At 48.6% G+C, this 19,602-nt stretch overlaps 1 protein-coding gene across 2 annotated transcripts in view; it reads right to left on the minus strand.

Annotated features, from left to right (window-relative positions):
- The window catches only part of CTNNBL1 (catenin beta like 1), a 55,857-nt gene that overhangs the window by 18,327 nt on the left and 17,928 nt on the right, over nt 1-19,602 (minus strand). For both annotated transcript variants that reach the window (XR_015260337.1, XM_086760669.1), the window contains exons 6-11: nt 18,903-18,996; nt 17,933-18,024; nt 14,938-15,010; nt 14,598-14,656; nt 13,716-13,864; nt 7,446-7,627 (exon numbers count right to left, since the gene is read on the minus strand). Coding sequence is in view for 1 of the 2 variants with exons in the window: in XM_086760669.1 (XP_086616795.1) it covers nt 7,446-7,627; nt 13,716-13,864; nt 14,598-14,656; nt 14,938-15,010; nt 17,933-18,024; nt 18,903-18,996 (649 nt within the window). In the remaining variant the exon portion in view is untranslated. The remainder of the gene's footprint in view (nt 1-7,445; nt 7,628-13,715; nt 13,865-14,597; nt 14,657-14,937; nt 15,011-17,932; nt 18,025-18,902; nt 18,997-19,602) is intronic.

Consider the following 19,602-nt stretch of genomic DNA (forward strand, 5'->3'; position numbering starts at 1 on the left):
GATCATCTAGTCCAACCGTCTTCCCACTACCATTGCTGCCACAGCTACTAAACCATATCCTGTAGCTTCTCATCAAGCCGCCTCTTGAACACTGCCAGGGACGGAGACTCCACCACCTCCCTGGGCAGGCCGTTCCAGTGCCTGACCACTCTTTGAGAGAAAAAGTTTTTCCTCAAGTCCAATCTAAACCTCCTCTGGTACAACTTGTGGCCATTTCCTCGGGTCCTGCTTGTTGCCTGGAAGAAGAGGCCAAACCCCTGTTCATCACAACCTGCCTTCAGGAAGCTATAGAGTGCAATGAGGTCTCCCCTGAGCCTCCTCTTCTCCAGACTAAACAATCCCAACTCTCTCAGCCGCTCCTCATAAGACTTGTGCTCCAGACCCCTCACCAGCTTTGTTGCCCTTCTCTGGACACGTTCCAGGGCTTCAATGTCTTTCTTGTAGTGAGGGGCCCAAAACTGAACACAATACTCAAGGTGCGGCCTCACCAGTGCCGAATACAGGGGGATGATTACCTCCCTGCTCCTGCTGGCCACACTATTTCTAATGCAGGCCAGGATGCCGTTGGCCCTCTTGGCCACCTGGGCACACTGTCGGCTCATGTTCAGCTGAGCATCAACCAACACCCCCAGGTCCCTTTCCTCTTCACAGTCCTCCAGCCACTCAGCTCCGAGCCTATAGCGCTGCATGGGGTTATTGTGGCCAAAGTGCAGGACCCGACACTTGGCCTTGTTGAACCTCATGCCATTCAGCTCAGCCCAGTGATCCAGCCTATCCAGATCCCTCTGAAGGGCCTCCCTACCCTCAGGCAGATCAACACCGCCACCCAACTTGGTGTCATCTGCGAACTTACTGAGGGTACACTCAATCCCCTCGTCTAGGTCATCAATAAAGATATTGAACAAGATGGGCCCAAGTACTGACCCCTGGGGGACACCACTTGTAACAGGCTGCCAGCTGGACTTGACTCCATTAACCACCACCCGCTGGGCACGGCCCCCTAGCCAATTCTTTATCCAAAGAAGGGTATACCTACCCAGTCCACAGGCAGCCAGTTTCCCTAGGAGAATACTGTGAGAGACCGTGTCAAAGGCCTTGCTGAAGTCCAGGTAGACCACATCAACAGCCTTTCCTTCATCCACCAGTCTGGTCACCCAGTCGTAAAAGGAAATGAGGTTGGTCAAGCACGACCTGCCTTTCGTGAACCCGTGCTGGCTGGGCCTGATCCCCTGGATGCCACTCATATGCCGAGTAATCTCACCCAAGATGATTTGCTCCATAACTTTCCCAGGTACTGAGGTCAGGCTGACAGGCCTGTAGTTCCCTGGATCCTCCTTACGGCCCTTCTTGTAGATGGGAGTCACATCGGCAAGCCTCCAGTCCTCCGGGACCTCCCCAGATAACCAGGACCGCTGGTAGATGGTCAAGAGCGGCTCGGCAATCACCCCCACCAACTCCCTTAGCACCCTAGGATGGAGCCCGTCCGGTCCCATGGACTTGTGGCAGTCCAGATGGAGAAGGAGCTCTCTAACTGTCTCCACCTGTACCACAGGGGGTGTACTCGGCCTGGCATCCCAGACTTCCAGATTAGGGCATAAAGTGCCCTGAGGATAACTGATCTGCCTATTAAAGGCAGAAGTAAAGAAGGCGTTGAGGACCTCAGCCTTCTCCTTATCCTCAGTGATCACATTCCCCGCTGCATCAAGTAAAGGGTGTAAATGCTCCTTATTTCTTCTCTTACCACTGATATATTTGTAAAAGGATTTCTTGTTCTCTTTTACTGCAGTGGCCAATCTGAGTTCATGCTGTACCAGGAGGAAAAAAAAAAAAAAAAAAAAGGCACCTCTTTCAGAAACTTCTACCCTTCCTAGGCACAAAACTCCACAGCTTCACGTCTGTGTGCTGGGAAACCTGGACGAAGCCCCTAAGGAGCAGCAGCTCCCCCCAGCTCCGGGAGGGAGGACACTGGCACCAAGGCCACACTGCCAAAACACCCTGGGACCACGCGCCCCACCAGCCTCACTGCACAGCAGAAGAGGGGTGCCAAGAGGTGCCTTCTGGAGTTCCTCCTCCGCACAGCTTTCAGAGGTGTGTGAAACGCGTCCAGCAAGGTTCTGCCACGCAGCGTGTCAAGTCAGGAAGACGGACCGCTCCCGCACGCCACCGGAGCCTGGTCCGTTACAGGAGTGCGGGTGGAGCCGGGGACGTGCTGTTCCAACGCTGTGGCATCTGAGAAGCCTACCTGCTTTCACATGCATTAACACTCTGCATTTTTAAAGACTAACCCTCCCAAGTATCTCAAAATATTTTGCCAAGAAAAATCTTACCTTAAAATACTGACACGAGTAAGAAATACTGATTTTACTGACGGGTAAAAGCGGGGCCTGGAAAGGTTGGAAAAGCTTCACAGAACGCCCCTGCTGAGCTAAAATCCAAGCATTGTGCTGAATGTAAAACAAAATTCTTTCCATCAACTGAGAAAGTTTATTTTTGTGGTGTTCTTGTAACAGAGAATGCTACCTTTGATTGAGATAAATTTAACTCTGTGCTCATGGCTCATTCAAATAACAGACTCCTGTCACATCTGGAGCGTTGACGGTAAAATAACAAATTGGCGCAATAAAGTTCTGTTTGAACTCCTGATGCCTTCCCTAGGTATTCACTCAGAACAGCACCACACGAAAGCTCTTTTCGGCTGGCTGGCAGAGGGTGCTCTGTTAACAAACACTCTCTCTCAGGCCATTCTCCCGTTGCTGCCTTTTCCCTTCTCCGCACCCAGAGGACGGAGTTCTGCAGCAGGCGCTCACTGCAAGGGCCCTGCTGCTTTCAGCCTGTTACAAAGGAGTAAGAGCAGATTCACTCAAAAAATGGGGTTTGCCGTGTTGTTTTTTAAAGGAATGCATAGCTGAGTATCTCCAAGAGAGGCTTCCTTATTTTCAGAGGGTGAACAGGCAACAGACCACAGTGGCAGGAATTCTCATTTGGAAATCGGCTGAACTAATTCTCCGGTTATCAAATTAAGCAATCCTAAGTAAAACTGACATCTAAGTCAAGAGAAAGCATTTAAATGAAGATGAATTGGACAAACATCCTTTTATAGTTCATTAGACTCTCCAAGTGAGCAAAACTAGACTGCAAATGGCTGTCCTGAGAAAGAACGGAATGTACAGCCTACCAAGCCAGTTATGATTGCTTCACTACCGACTCTCGAATTCAGAAGGAATTGGTGTTTTTTCCATTTTTAGCTCACCAAGGCTGTTCAAGCATTTCAAGTTCGCATCCAGCGCTTCGATTTGACTGTTGCTATGGGCAGTCTGGCACCAAGAGACCTTGCACCCTTCTGGGTAGTGAAGACAAGCTGACCCTCAGCTCTGCAACAGAGTTCTGAACACAGACACTCGTACAGCACCCCCCGCATTTCAAAACCCACAGAACAGAAGCACCTTTTCAAATCTTACCCTATATTTACGCCAAGAACCACCCAGTGCCATTCACTCCCTGCAATCACACACCAGACACTTGCCCCTCCGCCCTCGCTGCCCTCCCAGCTCCGTCCCACGAGGCAGTCAGGCTCCCCGCAGGGTGCAGAACGCAGGAGCCCCCGCACCACGGCAAATCTCACCATTTTACATGCATACCGCAGCCCCCAGCCTCAGACTGACTGAGAGCACGTGTTCTCCACAATCCGGCCTTTCCTTGCCTACCAGCGTTACTACAGGCGGGCTGTATCACACTGCCGCGTGGTACCTACCGTATGACAAGCCACAGCGGAAGGCTACGGCCAGGCTACGCTCCATCGTACCTCGTGCGCGGTGCTCAGTCTCCGTCTGACTCGACACCCGTCTGCATTACGCTTCCAGAGGGATCACAGCCCTGAATCAGGAGGATTGCAGGGAGCAGCCAATCACAAAAACAAGCACTGAGCATCCAGTGGAATTAAACGCGTTTCTGCAGTGATACTTGTCACTAATTCTCCTACAACCTGCCTCACCCAGCTTCCCACCAGCTCCACACAACGCCAAGCGGCATCGCAGGCGGCTGGCGGCTACCGCTGCTCAGCAGCCCCACAACAAACCCCGCCAGGACACACTCCCTCCTACCACGACGGGCTATTTTATTTCTCTTTACGGCTGGTCAGCCCGGCTGGACACTCGCAAGTATTCTGATTCACAGACACAGGAAAACTCAGCCATTTCTGTTTTCAACTGCAAAATACTTCTGGTTTGAGTTGTTTCGCTGCCTCAGAAAAAGGGAAATTGCTTCAAATGAGATTTTTCTCCCAAACCTACTACCCTCAGAATCTGATCTGCACCAGTCAGGCAAAACTCCAGTGCAGATACTGCGTAGTCAGTTGGACACCACCAGCCGAATCTTCAGGCTCAGCTCATCCATAAAGATGGTTAAGAAATTTTCCCTTTCTTTCTTCCTAATTACATAGCATATATAACGTATAAATATGTGCAGTTTGGATTTAAATTGTTCACAGGCTCCCTAGAGTAAAACAATTTTTAAACAGCAACAGTGTTTAAAATGTAGCTAACCAGCACTGGCATCTTTATGCTAGCTTTTTTTAGAAAAAGGCGAGAAATACATTACAGAAAAGTTCTTTTTATCAGTTTTAATTTGGATTATGAATTTCTGTAATAAATAAAAGCTCACCAAGTCAGTCACATTGAGATTTTTTTTCACCAGGGTATTCATTACTTTGTCACGTTCAGAACATCGCCTTCAAGATAATAAAATAAACATTATTTTATAGACTCTCTCTTACGTAAAAAGCAGCACTACTATAAAATAAAGCGAAGGGGAGTATTTTCCTACCACCACCAGACACATACGAAAGACTTCGCGCTCTGCAGACGGAGCATCGGATGCCCAGTGAGAAGGGCGTCTCTGCCGCTAACTGCGGCCACAGCACCCCGGAGCCCGGGCTGTGCGGGCCCCCGCAGCCCCGCCACACCTCTGCGGCTGCAGACCGAGGGACGCCCAGGCCAGGCGGAGGAGGCAGAGTGGCAGTGGACAACGGCTTCTGGCAGAGCTGCTTGGTACCTCACCGGTGCTGAGGCATTTGACAGTTGTAATTAGGCTGCAGGGCCTGTAATAAGGCTCCAGGGCTAACAGCCCATTAAGAATTTCAATTTTTGCAGCATCACCACAAGTGCCTGTCCCGATGCAGTCTCAGCAGCATTTCAGTGAAGGCATTCACAGCCCCGTTCCCTAGAACGGCTTTTTAATAAATACCGATGTCTCTGCTGCAAAGCCGCTCCAGTTAATCCTTTACAGGGGTACGCTCCTCCATTTGACATACACATGAATGCTCTCCTCGCAGAAGAGGATCATTCTAATTAATTTTTTTCTAACAGTTTGAACACAGGCTAAGGTTTTCACAGGAAAAGATGGCGAGAAGACTGGATACTAGCGTTCTTTCTGATAAAGAAACACAGAGCTATGCAGAAAGCAGCGTGCTCCTGGGACGAGCACAGAGGGCGTCGATTCTCGGTCTGGACCTGCACCGTTTCCTTTACAACCAGCAGCCCCAGCCAGGAGTCTCTGCAGCGCTCCTGCTCAGCCAGAGGCCCGCAGGAGCCGACCCTCGAGCACAGAGTAATTACCGCGTTGCTGGTGCCACAGGTGGCCAAGTGAAAACACATACCGTGCTGCCGCTACCCGCGTCAGGACAAGGGTCTGTGACAGGCTCCAGGGAGCCCTGCTGAACGTCTCAATTAACTCCCATCGTTAGAAATTCAGTAACTCACCTGCGCACTGACGCAAAACAAAGAAAATTGGGCTTACTATCACAGCGTTTTAGGGAGAGTTTATTTTAATGAAACTGATTCCTGGACTCATCTTAATGCCCTCCATTTCTTCTGAATATTAAAGAGATGGAGGTACGACACAGACTGTTTGCACAGATCACTCCATTTTCCTGAGGGCAGATTTGCTTTTTTCCCTCTCACAGAAATAGGAACTGACCCCTTCAGGGCTTTCCAGCCCGCCACCTAATCCTCACTGCAGCCAAGACTGCACACAGATGTCAGCCGCAGTCTCAAGACGAAGCGGATGAGACGGACATTAACTTACTTTCCCAAACTGAAGAACCGAGTCAATGACCCGAGCCACAGACCCAGGTCTCTCTACTCAAAAGCTCTCATTCTAGCTCAAGCTGTCTCAGTGAGAAGAATTAAACAACCTTATTTTCATACTGCAAATGAAGATTTCAAAACATCCCCCAAATCCAGCTCCTAACTGTGACAGCACTCTCCGCAATTTTGTGACACAAACCCCCGAACAGCCACCAGCGCTCCCCCCTCACCATTACCAACCCGAGACACGCGACACAACGCACGGCAGGCGAGGCCGCCAGAACCGGCCGCCGCGTGTGAGTCACCACGCGGGCTGGCGCTGGGCCGCAGGCAGGCCCTTCCCTCCACCCGTGCAAGGACAGCGCCGCCGCCATGCGTCCGCCTGCCCTCAGGAAGGACGAGAACAAGCAGATGCCCACCAAGCTGCCCCAGCTCTTCCAGAGAAGGGGGCTGCTCAGCCCAGCACGCGCCCCAGCGCAGGGCCCGTGGGGTCGGCGGGAGGCAGCACCTCCCGCCCTCGCTTTGGAGAAACGCTGGGACACCCGCTTACACCCGAGTTCTGAGGCCAGGACCAGAGCAGGGTATCTGAGTTTAGAGCTCCCATTCGGCTGCTGTTTCCTTCCATTTTCCCCTCGCTTGCTGCTAGAGCTAAGGATGGATACCAGGCAAGCCTGAGACTCGCTCTCAGCTCCTCAGCTTTTGACAACATTCACCCTCTATAGAACTGAGATGAGTAATGAACTGTAACAGAACCTCAAGCATCACTGGCACTATTTAAAGTTTCTTCCAAGACACAGGCAATTATTAACAAAATGGAAAAGGTAATGTTACTAGAAGCAGGGGGGACTGACCCTAGATTTAGTTCAGCATCAGGTCCTGCAGTAATACTCCACCGCAGATTTCTGTTAAAGCAGAGTTTTCCAGGGGAGAGAGGAAAAAATAGAAAAAGGAAAAAAAAAAGGCAACTTCAAAAGCATGCAGTGTATTTCTGCAATGCCTGATGTTCATCGAGTCACACTTCAGTGCTCAGAGCCACGAACACACTGCTTTTGAGGTGACATTTGTAGTTGCCTCATTACTCTTTTCAAAAGAGTTTTGCATCAAAGAGTCAGAGCTTCAAACAACAGCCCCTACAGGAGTGAAATAACTTATTAACGGCACACGAAATGGAATCGGCAGGAACCGCCGATACCAAAACGAGCAGGGCGAGCGTGTCACCCCCAGCTCGCGGGCAGCCTGGACCTGAAAGCAGGAGCAGCCCCGGAGGGACCGGTGGCACGCCGTCCCCTCCTCCCTGCAGGCCCTTTTCAGACTTGCCTTCCGCCCACCTCCTCCGTGACAAGGATCCGGAAGCACACCTACCTTCGTGCTCTTTTTCAGTTGTTCCAACTTTCTTTATCTTCTTTGGTGATTTCATGAAGAGAGGAAAGATGGTCCTCAGACCTAGGATATCCACAAACTTGTGACAGTTGTCTGTGCCCTCTGGGCCAATCATGGCATGGTCCAGTACCTTCAGGGCACTGCTGCGGGAAATCTTCTTCTCCCTGTGAAAAGAAAGCTGCACCTTAAACCTTTCAGGGACACGAGGAGCTTTGAGCTGCTCCACTTTAAAGAGACAGCATGAACAGGGAAAGGAACATGACAAGGGAAGCATGAAGAGCCTGAGCACAAGCTCTAAGCAAGACTTTCTTCAAGAAACCAAAACTTTCTATCGACAAATACTGTCTTTTTAAAACTGTGGTTGAAAATGGTTATTTCTTTTTTAATGTCTTTTATTTCTTTTTTTTATTTTCCATTTTCTTTTTATTTCACGTATTTTATTTTTACGTTTTTATTTTCCTTTTTTTATTTCTCGGCTATTAAAGAAATTATTGCATCTCCACCTTACAAACACTAGCACAAAACGGCAGGGGAGACACGGCTGGATACACAAGGCAAATACTGTCACACCAAGAAGATCAGGATTTAGATTTATCAATAATTCAGTTTAATAAAAGAGTAAGTTTGGTAAGTGTAGCTTGGTGGTCAGCTTTAACGAAGAAAACCCCGTCTCCAGAAACCATGGTGGGAAGGAAGCTGATAGATTCCGGGCTATTCTGTTTAATGCTAGCTCAGAACGCTGATGCTGGTAACTCGCACCCGTAACAGGCAGGCGGTCTGAAAACCAGCTCCCACAGCTCTGTACCTCTCCAACCAGAAACAGAGGGCTTTATAATTCATCCAGGGGAAAACTGAAAATATGTTGTGAAACATGAACCGAAAAAGCAGTCACAGCCCACAAAACCACCAGACCAGGTGAACATCAGCAGGAGGTCAGTGAGCTGAGAGCCCTCAGCGTGCCCAAAGGCCAGCCCAGCCCAGGAGGATGTTCCCCCGGGGTAGGGCGGTCACAAGCCCCACCACCTTTCACACCAAATGCATGGCAATCTCCTCTGATTTTCTCTTCTCTAACAGAATTTTTTCTCTAACAGACATATAGCTACACGCACATATAAAAACAAGTCCCCACAGAAACAATCCGTGCTCTTCACCTGGAGACGAGAGAACAATTCTCCTCAGACACGCGCTGGTTGCTCTGCACACCGTGAGGTGCTCAGGTGTCGTTGTGGACCCGGGATAAGGATCTATGAAGATCAAACCCAAGGCAGTTCAGCCCCCTCCCGTTTCCCCCCAGCAGCAGGGGGGGGTGCGCAGCACCCACGCTGCCAAACCAGTAGTGCGGGAGCAGCCTGCCCACCCGCACGCAGCGCACGCCAAGCTGCCCAGCAGCCGGTGGCCCAGACCCCACGGCCATCAGCAGGGTCTGCTCGTCCAGGGCTTCCTGAAGGCCAGAGAGCTGCGGAAACACCTTCCCTTTAGAAACCAAACCTAGCGACACCACACTAAAACCCCAGACATTAACGCCCTAGCCTAAAAGAAAGGTACTGTGCCCAGCGCAGGCGCGGGTGCTCGCGACAGGCGCGAAGCTGCTGCTGGAAGTGGCACGTGCAGCCGGGATCTGGCACAGCAGCGAGTCCTGCCCATGAGCACAGAGCGGTGCAGGAGGGTGGCTCAACACCCCCACCTCCCCTCTACCGGGAGCTAAAAATAAAGTACTCCATAGGCCAGACAATATGAGAAATGTTTCAGGGGAAGTAATTGCATATTGATCAGCATTTAGGAAGGTTGCACAGAGCTGATCTCTGGAATATTCATTGGGTTTAAGTTCAGGCTTTTAGAGATCAATACCTGCTCGACTGGACTGTCTACAGTTGATTTTATTTGAAATATTTATTCTGCTGGAGGGCAAGCAGTTTATCTTAGTCTCATCTGTGCCTATTGAGGTAACTTTCAGCTGAACGCTAATTTAAAGACAAGCATATGCGAGTATCACCAGCCAGGGAGTGACCTCAGTCTTCACAGGGAACTCTGAATTACAGCTTTATTTGCTAGCCATTGTTTTCCTCCTTTTAATACCTTTGCACCTGAAATAATTCTTTTGGTACACTTATTATTTCAAAAAGAAGAGGTGCTAACTTATTTGGACTTTCCACATTGGCATAACACAACCTCTCACTTTCCAGAATACTGCATTTCCTGGGAAAGTGCTGCATAAAATGGTTCCATTTAATTAACCGGAAGATTTAGTAAAGAGACAGTCTAAGTTTCCATGGGGTCATTAGGAACAGCAGGACAAAAAAAAAAACATTAAAGGATTTTCATAATAATAAAAAACACACCCTGAAATAGCTGCAGTCAAGCTTCGGGGAGCCAGAGTTGTCCATTTTCACCTTGTTTTCGCTGTACGGGAGCAAACGCCTTTCTGAGGGTCAAGAACAGCCACTGAACAGCCGCAGAACAGAAGATCGTGTTGCCCAAGCGATGCACGTTTCTGTAAGCTCCCTTTGCTGCTTTTGTCTGTGTGCATGCACACGCCTCTCCAGTTAATAACTGGGAAAGCCACACGTCATTTTTCCTATGCAACAGAGAATCTTCCTGACACATCCCCTGGGAACAGAGCGGCTGCATCTCCTCCAGACCTTAACACAATTTTACAGCAAAAGCAATAAGCTTCCTGCCAGCGCGCGCAAGGGAACTGACATTACGAGCCTGTTTTTCTCTCTTCTGGCTTTGTAAGGTAAACTGCATTTAGGTTACCAAGGCAGGGCTGAGGGACTGTGTACTAAAAAGTGCTTCCTGACCTGAAAGAAAAATTGAATTTAATTCTATGTGACATTTATAAACCTTCCACTGGTGGCTACCACCTCAACAAACCATCTTATTTTTGACAAAGATGCTCCATAAAATAAATGAGCCTGCACTGCTGCAGAGATGCAAATCAAATAATTGTAGAGACCCGTGCTCTCACCCTACTTCAAAACGTCCTACTTCCTTTCTACTGGCACAGGCATTGTCCTTCTCAATCCGGTTTTCTCCCAGACCACTCAGCCACATCCCACCAGTGGGAGCCCCACTCCCAGCGCCCAACTGCAAGCCCCCTCAAAACTGCAAGCCCGAGGCCACACCAAGCCCAGGACACGGCTTGCTATGGACGTGCACCTAAAGCGCATCAGTCACACGCTCATTTTCAGGTGCTACCACTGTTTGCCCACAAACTCCTAGAAGTTCACACAAAAGAACACCTTTCGCTGTTGGCCAGACAGTTAAAGCTCAGCGTAATGGAAAGCAGTCCTGCTTTCATTACTGTCTGTAAGAATCTCCTGGGCACGTTAACTGCTCGGCTGGAAGACTCTGTACTTCTCTGCAGATCTGCGTGCATGACCGTTATTAACGGGACAACTTGGCTGGATGTATCGGGTAGCGCCAGACGGAGAATGCTATGTTCTCTAAGACCGTAATGGAGATTCAAGACTGATATCTTCATTCTCCCACAGCTTATCTATCTCACATCATGTCAATAAACTTTCAACTTTGCTTATTTGTCCTTTCATCTGCACAGGCGATGGTACAATGATTAACCGCCTTCAAAGTAAAAACAAAAAATAACAGATCTCTCCCCCAGTCTTCAGAAGACACCGACAGGAGAGAAAAATATTCTGCCCTGTTTGTGGGCGAGGTGGTCAATCACAACTGAATGGCATTTCTATTCTTTGTTGTTTATCGTGAAGGTATCAAGAAGATAAAGAAGTGTAATACTGCTGTGCAGCGCTCTAGACCACAGCTACCAAGGTTCACTCCCTATTTACGGTGCTAGTCTGCAGTTACCAAAGCAGTACCGTAACAGCTTTTAAGCACATGCTAGAGAACTCCCAACCATAACCGAGGTTATCAGCATTAACAGCCATTTAATATCTTCTGGCTATTAAAACATCCACAAGCAAACAAACACCAAAACCTTGCAGCGTCAGTTCTCGGACGCTTTGCTTTGTTTGGCGGTTTGCAAGCTACACAAACGTGCTGTTTTCCTCACTAACACACTAGGTCCAGCAGAGCTTTCTACCTTCAATGGCATCACAGCCTGAAAAGCAAGGACCCTCCCATGGCAGCAGCTGAGATGCCCAAAGCTCCTCCTCCTAAAGTAGCTGCCTTCTCCCAGCACCCATTCCCTAATTTTTGTCACCACAAACCAGTGCTTCTACCTTCATCATCTCCTGCGCTCTCCATAGAGCACTGGACTCTAACGCCACTCGTTTTCTTACTACTCACTACTGACAAAGCACCCAAACTTAGAACCCAAGAAGTTGGTTTTCAAGAGATGCCAAGGGACAGCAGAGCTGAGCACTGCAGAGCTGAGCACCACATTCCTGCAGTTCTGAAGATCTGAGTTAACGACTTAAATAACACATACACAGCTGCATCCGTGTCATGCCTGCTGGAAGCAAGCTTACACCTCCAATAAGGAAATACCACATCCACCAAAAGTAGAAGCTTCAGGACAGCACTGCGACTCTGACCCAGCCAGTCTGAAGTACGGAAGTAGCTTTAAGCATGTGCCGAGTTTCACTGATTTCACAGGACTACCTGCACCAGATTCCTGATGTTTCATTCATTAGCAGTATTAAGACAAAAAAAAAGAAAATAGCGTATAGGAATGAACTGACATGTCAACAACACACATAATGTGAGTGAAATACTAAGAAAAGCACTTGGAAGCTCCTCAAAAGAGGAAAAACATGAATTAGCAGTAAAAGTACCAGCTTAACGCTTCCAGCTCTGGTCTGAAGATATCATTAGAAGCAGGAAGGTTACTCTCTCTGCCCAACTGGGTGCTACTCTAACTGAGATTTGCAGTGTAGGACAAGTCGGGGCAGAAAGGAGCTGGGTTGAGGATAAGACTCTGTAACTATGAACTCATGTCGTTTGCTCAGATAGGCAAGGAGAACTTCCACTTTTCTACTCATCTGAACTAGATAAGAAGAGTTAAAAAAAAAAACCCCAAACAAACAAAAATCTCTGCCAGCACAGTCGATGCTTATCAGACAACAGTAAGGCTCTAGAAAACATTCCATGAACTGTTACTTTTCTTCCGTGGCCATCTTACCAACGCCACTCAGACTGCAGGATAAGTTAGGTCCTCAGCATCAAAAGATTGAGCCCTCAAAGCCGCCCCACGAGACGTAGCTGCTGCTGGCAGTTAAGCTATGCTTTGTCCCTCCTAACCCCTTCACAGCTACTCGGAGGGGAAGCATCCAGGGAGAAATGTTACTCTTGTCACAATTTTCCATCTGGGATCCTGGTACAGAGCGGTAAACAGTAGAGTCCAGAAATGGGGAAAAGCTATTAAAAATCCAGACACTGAGTCCCACCCATACGGCACAAGAACTCCAAGTAATTAGTTCTGCAAGGCTAGCTTAGCAGCTTAGTACTCGAGGCAGAGGGAGGCTTCCCTCTTGTTCTTAGTTTTGAAGCTTTTCTTTAATTAGCCTCCAGAAAACCCAGTGTTCCTATTTGAATAATCCACGTTTGGTTATTTATTCAGTTCCCTGCTGCTGCACATTACCCAGCCATGCGCTGCAGGAATACATCATTTCTTGTTGGCGTTTGCTAGCCAACCACCGCGCGCAGCCTAGTACGCCAGGGAAAGCCAGACAGAGCCCCACTGCGCCCAGTCCCGAGGCCTGGAGGAAGCCAGTCAGCTCCAAAGACACCATTCCGTACCGGGCTAGGAAGTAAAAGTGAAGTGAGAGCAGAGAAGCCCTGGAGATTCACAGCACGGCAAAGCATGTCACCAGAAGAAATGCACACTGATGCCCATTTCACAAAAGCAATGTTTGTATCAGCATCCACAAAAATTCACCAGCTCAGGGGATACACAACACAGTGAAGCCTGAACTGCGGAACAAAAGGAAAACCTTTTTCCCTAGAGACATCCAAAGGGTCTCTCTTACCCTCACAAGGGTCTTTTAAATCCTTAGAGGATCAGCAGCCTGACCTACAGCGTTCTCTCATCTGAGTGTCTGCCACAGATCTGCACTGTTACTCTAACCCCACTTCTTAGGAAACAGTGCCAAAGACAATGAGCGGGGCTTTTATATCTGAGAAGGATCAACCTAAATGCTGGGGAAAAAAAGAAACAGAAAACAGACAAATATGCTAACAGAGAAATTTTATAAACAGAAAACCACTAATATCTAGCCAGAACGTGTGCTGGTACGTCAAAACCAGGCAAGAAAATGACAGCTCTCTGCGTACCTAAGCATCAGGTTCATCAGCTGTAAGCCCTCCCCCTTCAGGAAGCGATCGCGATTGGAACTGAGCATTAGGCAGGAGCAGAGCGAGTCAAACAGGTTCTCCATCATTTCCTGTTCTTCTGCTGTACCAGGGTTGTGTCGTTTAAACACCTGCATGACAAAGAGAACAGAATTACCCCAAAACGCAGGGCTCAGTTTGGTCCCCACTGTTGTAGAGTACACATGAACAGCCCACATCAGGAGCCTTCAGCATCCGAGATGCACGAGCCAGCAGTCATACACGTCACCGACGCTTTCTCTTGTAACTGCTGCCTTTTTACTGTCCGGACTGTACGCCACCAGCTGCGCAGCCGGAAGACGTATAGGGCCTCCAAAGGGGAGGGCAAATTCAGCAACTGCACAATTCACAGAAGTATGAGGATAAGCTTCTTACCAGAGAACTCCTGGGCACAGCACACACCGGCGGGGCCTGTCCCTCAGCGCCCTAACCTGCCGACAGTACTGCCTCAAGAAATGTAAGCCAACTAAGACATTACCTTCAGCGGGCTAAAACGCAGGCACAACGCAGCCCAGTGCTTGGAGTGGAGAATGCTGGGATGGCCAAATTCTAACTCTGCCTATCTCCAACTTGCCATGTAATTATAACAAAATAATTTAACTTCTGCGTACCTCTACATTCACATCTGTAAAACAGGGATTAACCTCACTTACTGTGGATGATGCACTTGTATTGAAGCTATTCAGGGACTACGCCACCACCAAATACAAAGCACTGCTGTGCTTTAGCATCTGCAGACAGTGCTACACCCAGAATCCTTTCCACCTCCTCACACCCAGCCTGCGAGTCTCCTGATGGTAGCGCGGGAGTACACGAATTACTCACAGATAACTGCTGAAGCAGCACATCGATCCCATCCAGCTCCCCAAGCAATTCTCTGTTGTCTAGACGCAGGTGGGGGGAAGGAGGAAAAGAGAGAGAAAAATGAAGCTAACTGTCAGATTTTACAGCCATCTAAGTCTGATACATCAGTGAACAAAATCAATACGGCTTGACAGAGTACAAAAGCTACAGAGAAGGAGAGGGCGCATGCATACGTGAGAGAGTACGAGCACGGGGGAGAGAGGACAGGCAAAGGGGAGCTGGAGGCAGAAGAGCGCTGTTGTGATCAGAAAGAAGGCTGGATCCTACCCTAACAGCACAGCGATACCAGAGCATGTCTCACCATCGTTATTCTGGAGCAAAATAGCCAGCACCTCACTGCAGTACAGCTTGTTGGCATCAAAAGGCATCTTAGCCTGTTGGTGAGGAAGGAACAAGAGACTCATTAGGGCACAGCTCTCTGTTTCATTGACCTGAAGATCATATTAATCAAATCTGCGAACGTAAGAGCAACACCTGAACCAAAATACAAGAGTGGTAATTTTGCAGTGTGCCTCAGTGACAAACCAGCAATAATTCTCTCTGATTCAGGGGTAACAGGGGGGCGTGTGTGCGCTCGCCCATGCACGCGTAGAAACAGCTCTGATCCTTCACGCTGTCCTACATAAGTAGGTTTGACCAAGTTGGCTCAAAACCCTGAGAAAGTCTCCAGTTGTTTGCAACATGGAATCTCTTTCCCCTGATAAATTTTCCATTTTGTTATGAGTGCATGGGGCTTATCGCTATTCCGAAAGTCTGCGCCCGTCATCAAACACCAGAATTTCATAAGATACATCAGAGTGACATTACACAGTAATGCAATGTAACTGCCAGAACTTTGTATGAGGATCACAACATCACAATCAGAAGAACATGAGATGGGTTTGGCCTGCACAGTCACATAGATTTCATTTCATACATTCCCTCCATAATCGAGTATGTTAAAAAAAATCATAACAAAACTAAAACGCTGAATTTTAATACAAAAATTAAATCCCTGAAGTGGGATTCTGAACTGGATCCAATGTTTTTGCAAGCTGCCAAAGCTGCTTCATCTACAGAAACAGATTAAACATTAATCGATCAGATAATAACGCAAACCGGTTTACTGAAGGAATTCATAAAATAAACAAAACAATTTTAAAAACCATCAGTTACCAGCTATTTGTATTCCAGTGTTCAAGAGGGGAAAAAAAAAAATGCAAGCAATAAGTACTAGGCCTAAAACCTACCATTTGTCACCCACAATTTTTCCCCAACACACGACTACCTGCAGCTTGACTGAGTGAACCCGCCTGCACAAGGCTGCGTGGGCCAATTACCCCGCCCCGCCACCAAAGAAAAGGTCACAGAATACACAAGCACCCTGCAACACAAAAACATGAAAGGCAGGAAGATCCCAAATGCCACAAAGCATCGACTGTATTTAAAGCTTGTCATCCCAAACAATCCCCACGCGCTCTGCGGAGGATGGTATTTACAGCAACCACAGAAAGCTTCCAGGCAATCAGTGGCACGAGGGGGGACGGTGGCAGGCGCTCAGCACCGTACAGCTCCGTTGGCTCCTGTCACTGCTGTCCTACGGCGAGCGCCAGAAAGTAGCACTCTGATCTCTCAGGGCTGCACACGGCATCACCGACCCCTGCTTTTGCCTGGGGAAGCGAGCTGTCAGGCTCTCCTCCTGAGCTTTCCAACGTGGTCCTGACAGAACACAACTATGCAACCCAAAACGTGGTCAGGAAACAAATTCCCACTGTGCTGCGTGCCAGGTGTTCTTGCCCATACCTAGACAGAACCCTGATTTTCAAACTCGTCCTACAGACATTCTTCAGCAGCCCAAAGCTCTACCCAGATGTTGAGATCCTGGTTTCATCCCAAACATATCTGCCAGGGCAAAAGACTCGAGACCAAGCGCTGCCAGTAAGGAAGGCGCCTGGGTGAGGGTTTCATTAGCGCGCAGCTCCCCGTGACAGTGTGTAAGCAAGAAAAAACACCGCCTGATCACACATCCCCGAACCCAAAGTTAACGCATGCCAGGGCAAAGGAAAGCACCAAGTCTCAAGGGCCTTTCACATTCATTTTCCGTGGCACTAGGCAGGGGAAGCCAGGTTGTGATTATTTTGCTTTCCCAGGTTTCTAAGTCTTTCAGCTGCCAGAGCCATTACAAGGCAGGCAGCAGACCTACGCTCACTACACACCTGCCTGGAATAAAATTAACATCACTTTTCGGTTTTTAAGCAAAAGGAATTTAATTGTGTTACTACCTGTAGTGAGAAATTACAGGTTACTTCTGCTTACAAGCATACGAGGGGCACAGAGGGGTATCCGCACACTTACAAAGCTGAGAGTGTTTCTGTGATTCAGAGGCCGCCTAACCACGGAGCCATTTAAGTACAGAAGTGCTAATGCCTTACCAACAGGGTTAGGAAATGCCAGAGTCTGGCTGCTACATTTCCTTCACTAGCTCTGTAAGAGAGCAGAACTATCCATTCCTCTCCTGCAGTATTTTCCAGGGAATGTTTAGGCACGTCTTCACACAAAACGGAGTTGAACCGTGTAACTCACTGCCACAGGATGCTAAGAATATAAAAAAGTAATTTCAATTCCAAAGGCAATTAGATTAGTTCAAAGGAAAAGCCACCGCCAGCAGCAGTTAAACAAAGACACCACTTGAAACTCAAAACAGTGTTAGAGATGTAGGAAGCAAAGGCAGAAAACGGTCTTTATTACCCCCACTCACTGATCAGCTTTCGACATTCCTACAGCTCCTAGCCACGGGCCAGAGATCCACCACACAGGAACCATACCAACCAAAAAAAGCCACGTTCTCCTCTAAGATGTTACAGTGTAAAGACAAAAGCATGCTCATCTAAACTAAAACCACAGAGGATACAAACCCTCAGTTCCAACTTTCTGTCCTTAACTTGGCTCCTCCACCACAGACACACGCAAAACTGGCTTCTTTAAGCAACGTTTTGAGCTCACACGAACTCGTCGATAGAAGGAAGGCAGGTGCTGGCAGAGCTCTAGCTAGGAACGCAATGTTTGAGCTGGGGACGCAATGGTATCGTGGCTACTGGGGCAAACACACCAGTGGCTGTGGTCCAAGTGCCGTTTTGTAGCGCTGTGAAGGGACCAACGCTGCAATGAAGGCCACAGCTCTCGCGGCAGGATCAGGGACACATTCCAAAAAGAACTCCCACAGAAACAGGCAAAACCCAAAGACATTCAAGAAGATTCAGTGTTAGACGCTCTTCCAGGCAAACACTATGAAAATGACAACAGGAAAACAAGCTCACCTTCAGCCTCTTGAGCAACCACTGCATGAGGCCCTGCTGCGCAGCTTCTGTGCACATCTCTGGTCGGAACTCTGCCATGTTCTCAACGATTGCTGGGAAGACAGACACAGAAAACAGCTGGTTTTCCCCACCTGCAGCTCAGCTCAGGCCTGTGTCAACACTGCTTGTGTCCTTCCTAGGGCTGCACTGCTCTCCTCAAAGCTACAGCTTATTTGCAAAACTACCTTTTTTTTGAGTGAGACGGAAGCTCAGGTGTATGACACCCTCTCAGTTTTCACGTTGCCCACTGCGTCCACCCTCAGCGTGACTCCAGCTCCTGCTGGAAGAAGCCCAAGATACCTTCCCTTTATCCAGCAGGAGTTCTCACCGCACAAAACTAAACTAACGACAAGAGCAGCAGTAAAAATTCCCAAAGTCATGTTTCCAGACTCTCATTCTCCCAGTCCTTGGGAGATTCCGATCCCGAATGACCGAAAGGAGTGCCTGATGGTCTGGATGCTGGCAACGGCTGCACACTGCAAGGCAGTTACTGCGCTGCGCCGAGGCTGGGGAACACAGAGGTAACAACGTACTTACTGAAATACAAAGGTTTTACTAGCTGAAAGTTAAATATATTGCTGAGCCATAAACAGCCCTCGTAGCGGAGTAGGCAGAGCTCCCACACAAATACCCAGTAAGTGCACGGGCAGCGGAGCACTCCTGGTGCAGCGCACACCTTCACCCGTGTGCCAGCACCTCCCTACGTAACTGCTCTGGGAAGAGACAGCAGCCACGCGACAAACGCTGGCCCAAGGGACCAGGCTTCACCGTGAGTTAGAGCTGTGCTTGAAGAAAAGCTGCGCTGGTCCTCCACCCTAGCGCTGGCAGTTCAAGGGGAAAGGAGGCAGGGAGGGAAGGAAGGGGAGGGATAACCCCCCCCTCTTTGTACAAAGTACAGGAAGAAGCGAGAGGCTGTGCAACAGCCACTTACCCAGGGTGTTGTGGACACCATCAGCTTCCTCTTTCACGCTTTCATCCAGGCGCTCTAAATTCTGGACCAACAAGGCCACGACCTGGCCCTCCACCTAAATCACCAGGATCACGGGAAAGAAAAATGTAAGAAAGACAACTGAAAAAGGAAGAGGAAGGAGAAAGAATCTGGGGGTTAATAAATAACAAAGATCAATATGCTCTACTGAGAAATCCTGCCAGCCAGGATCAAAAGACATTAACAATCTTGCCCTAAAATCTCAGAGGAAGCGAAGGAATCACCAAGTAAATCTGCCACTATGTTTGTCCTAATTAACTAAACAACTTTTGTGTTTCAGACTAAACAGGAAAACATCTGGAGGAAAACATGCACCTTGTCACAGTCTTATTTCCTGAACCAGCCTGACTGATTTATAACCCCTCAGAATCGCTAAGTGCGAGGCCCCCAAACCACCACGGACGGGCGGGCTGTCAGCCCTGCAAGCACCCCATTTTTAACTGTTGGCTGCTGCTCTGCCTACGTTTCTGTTACATCTTCCACCTTAATAGGTACAAAAAGCTGAAGGAACACTGCTCACACACACAGGCTCAAATCCAGAAGCTGAACGATCACCAGCTGAAGCCTTGCATTTAAATCCTACCAAGATGAACGTACCAGGGTGACTTCAGCGAGCTACCGAAACCCAGACAGACCAACAGCA

The sequence above is a fragment of the Chlamydotis macqueenii genome, chromosome 16 (genome assembly GCF_036417535.1).
Source record: "Chlamydotis macqueenii isolate bChlMac1 chromosome 16, bChlMac1.mat, whole genome shotgun sequence".
In the NCBI taxonomy this organism is placed as follows: domain Eukaryota; kingdom Metazoa; phylum Chordata; class Aves; order Otidiformes; family Otididae; genus Chlamydotis; species Chlamydotis macqueenii.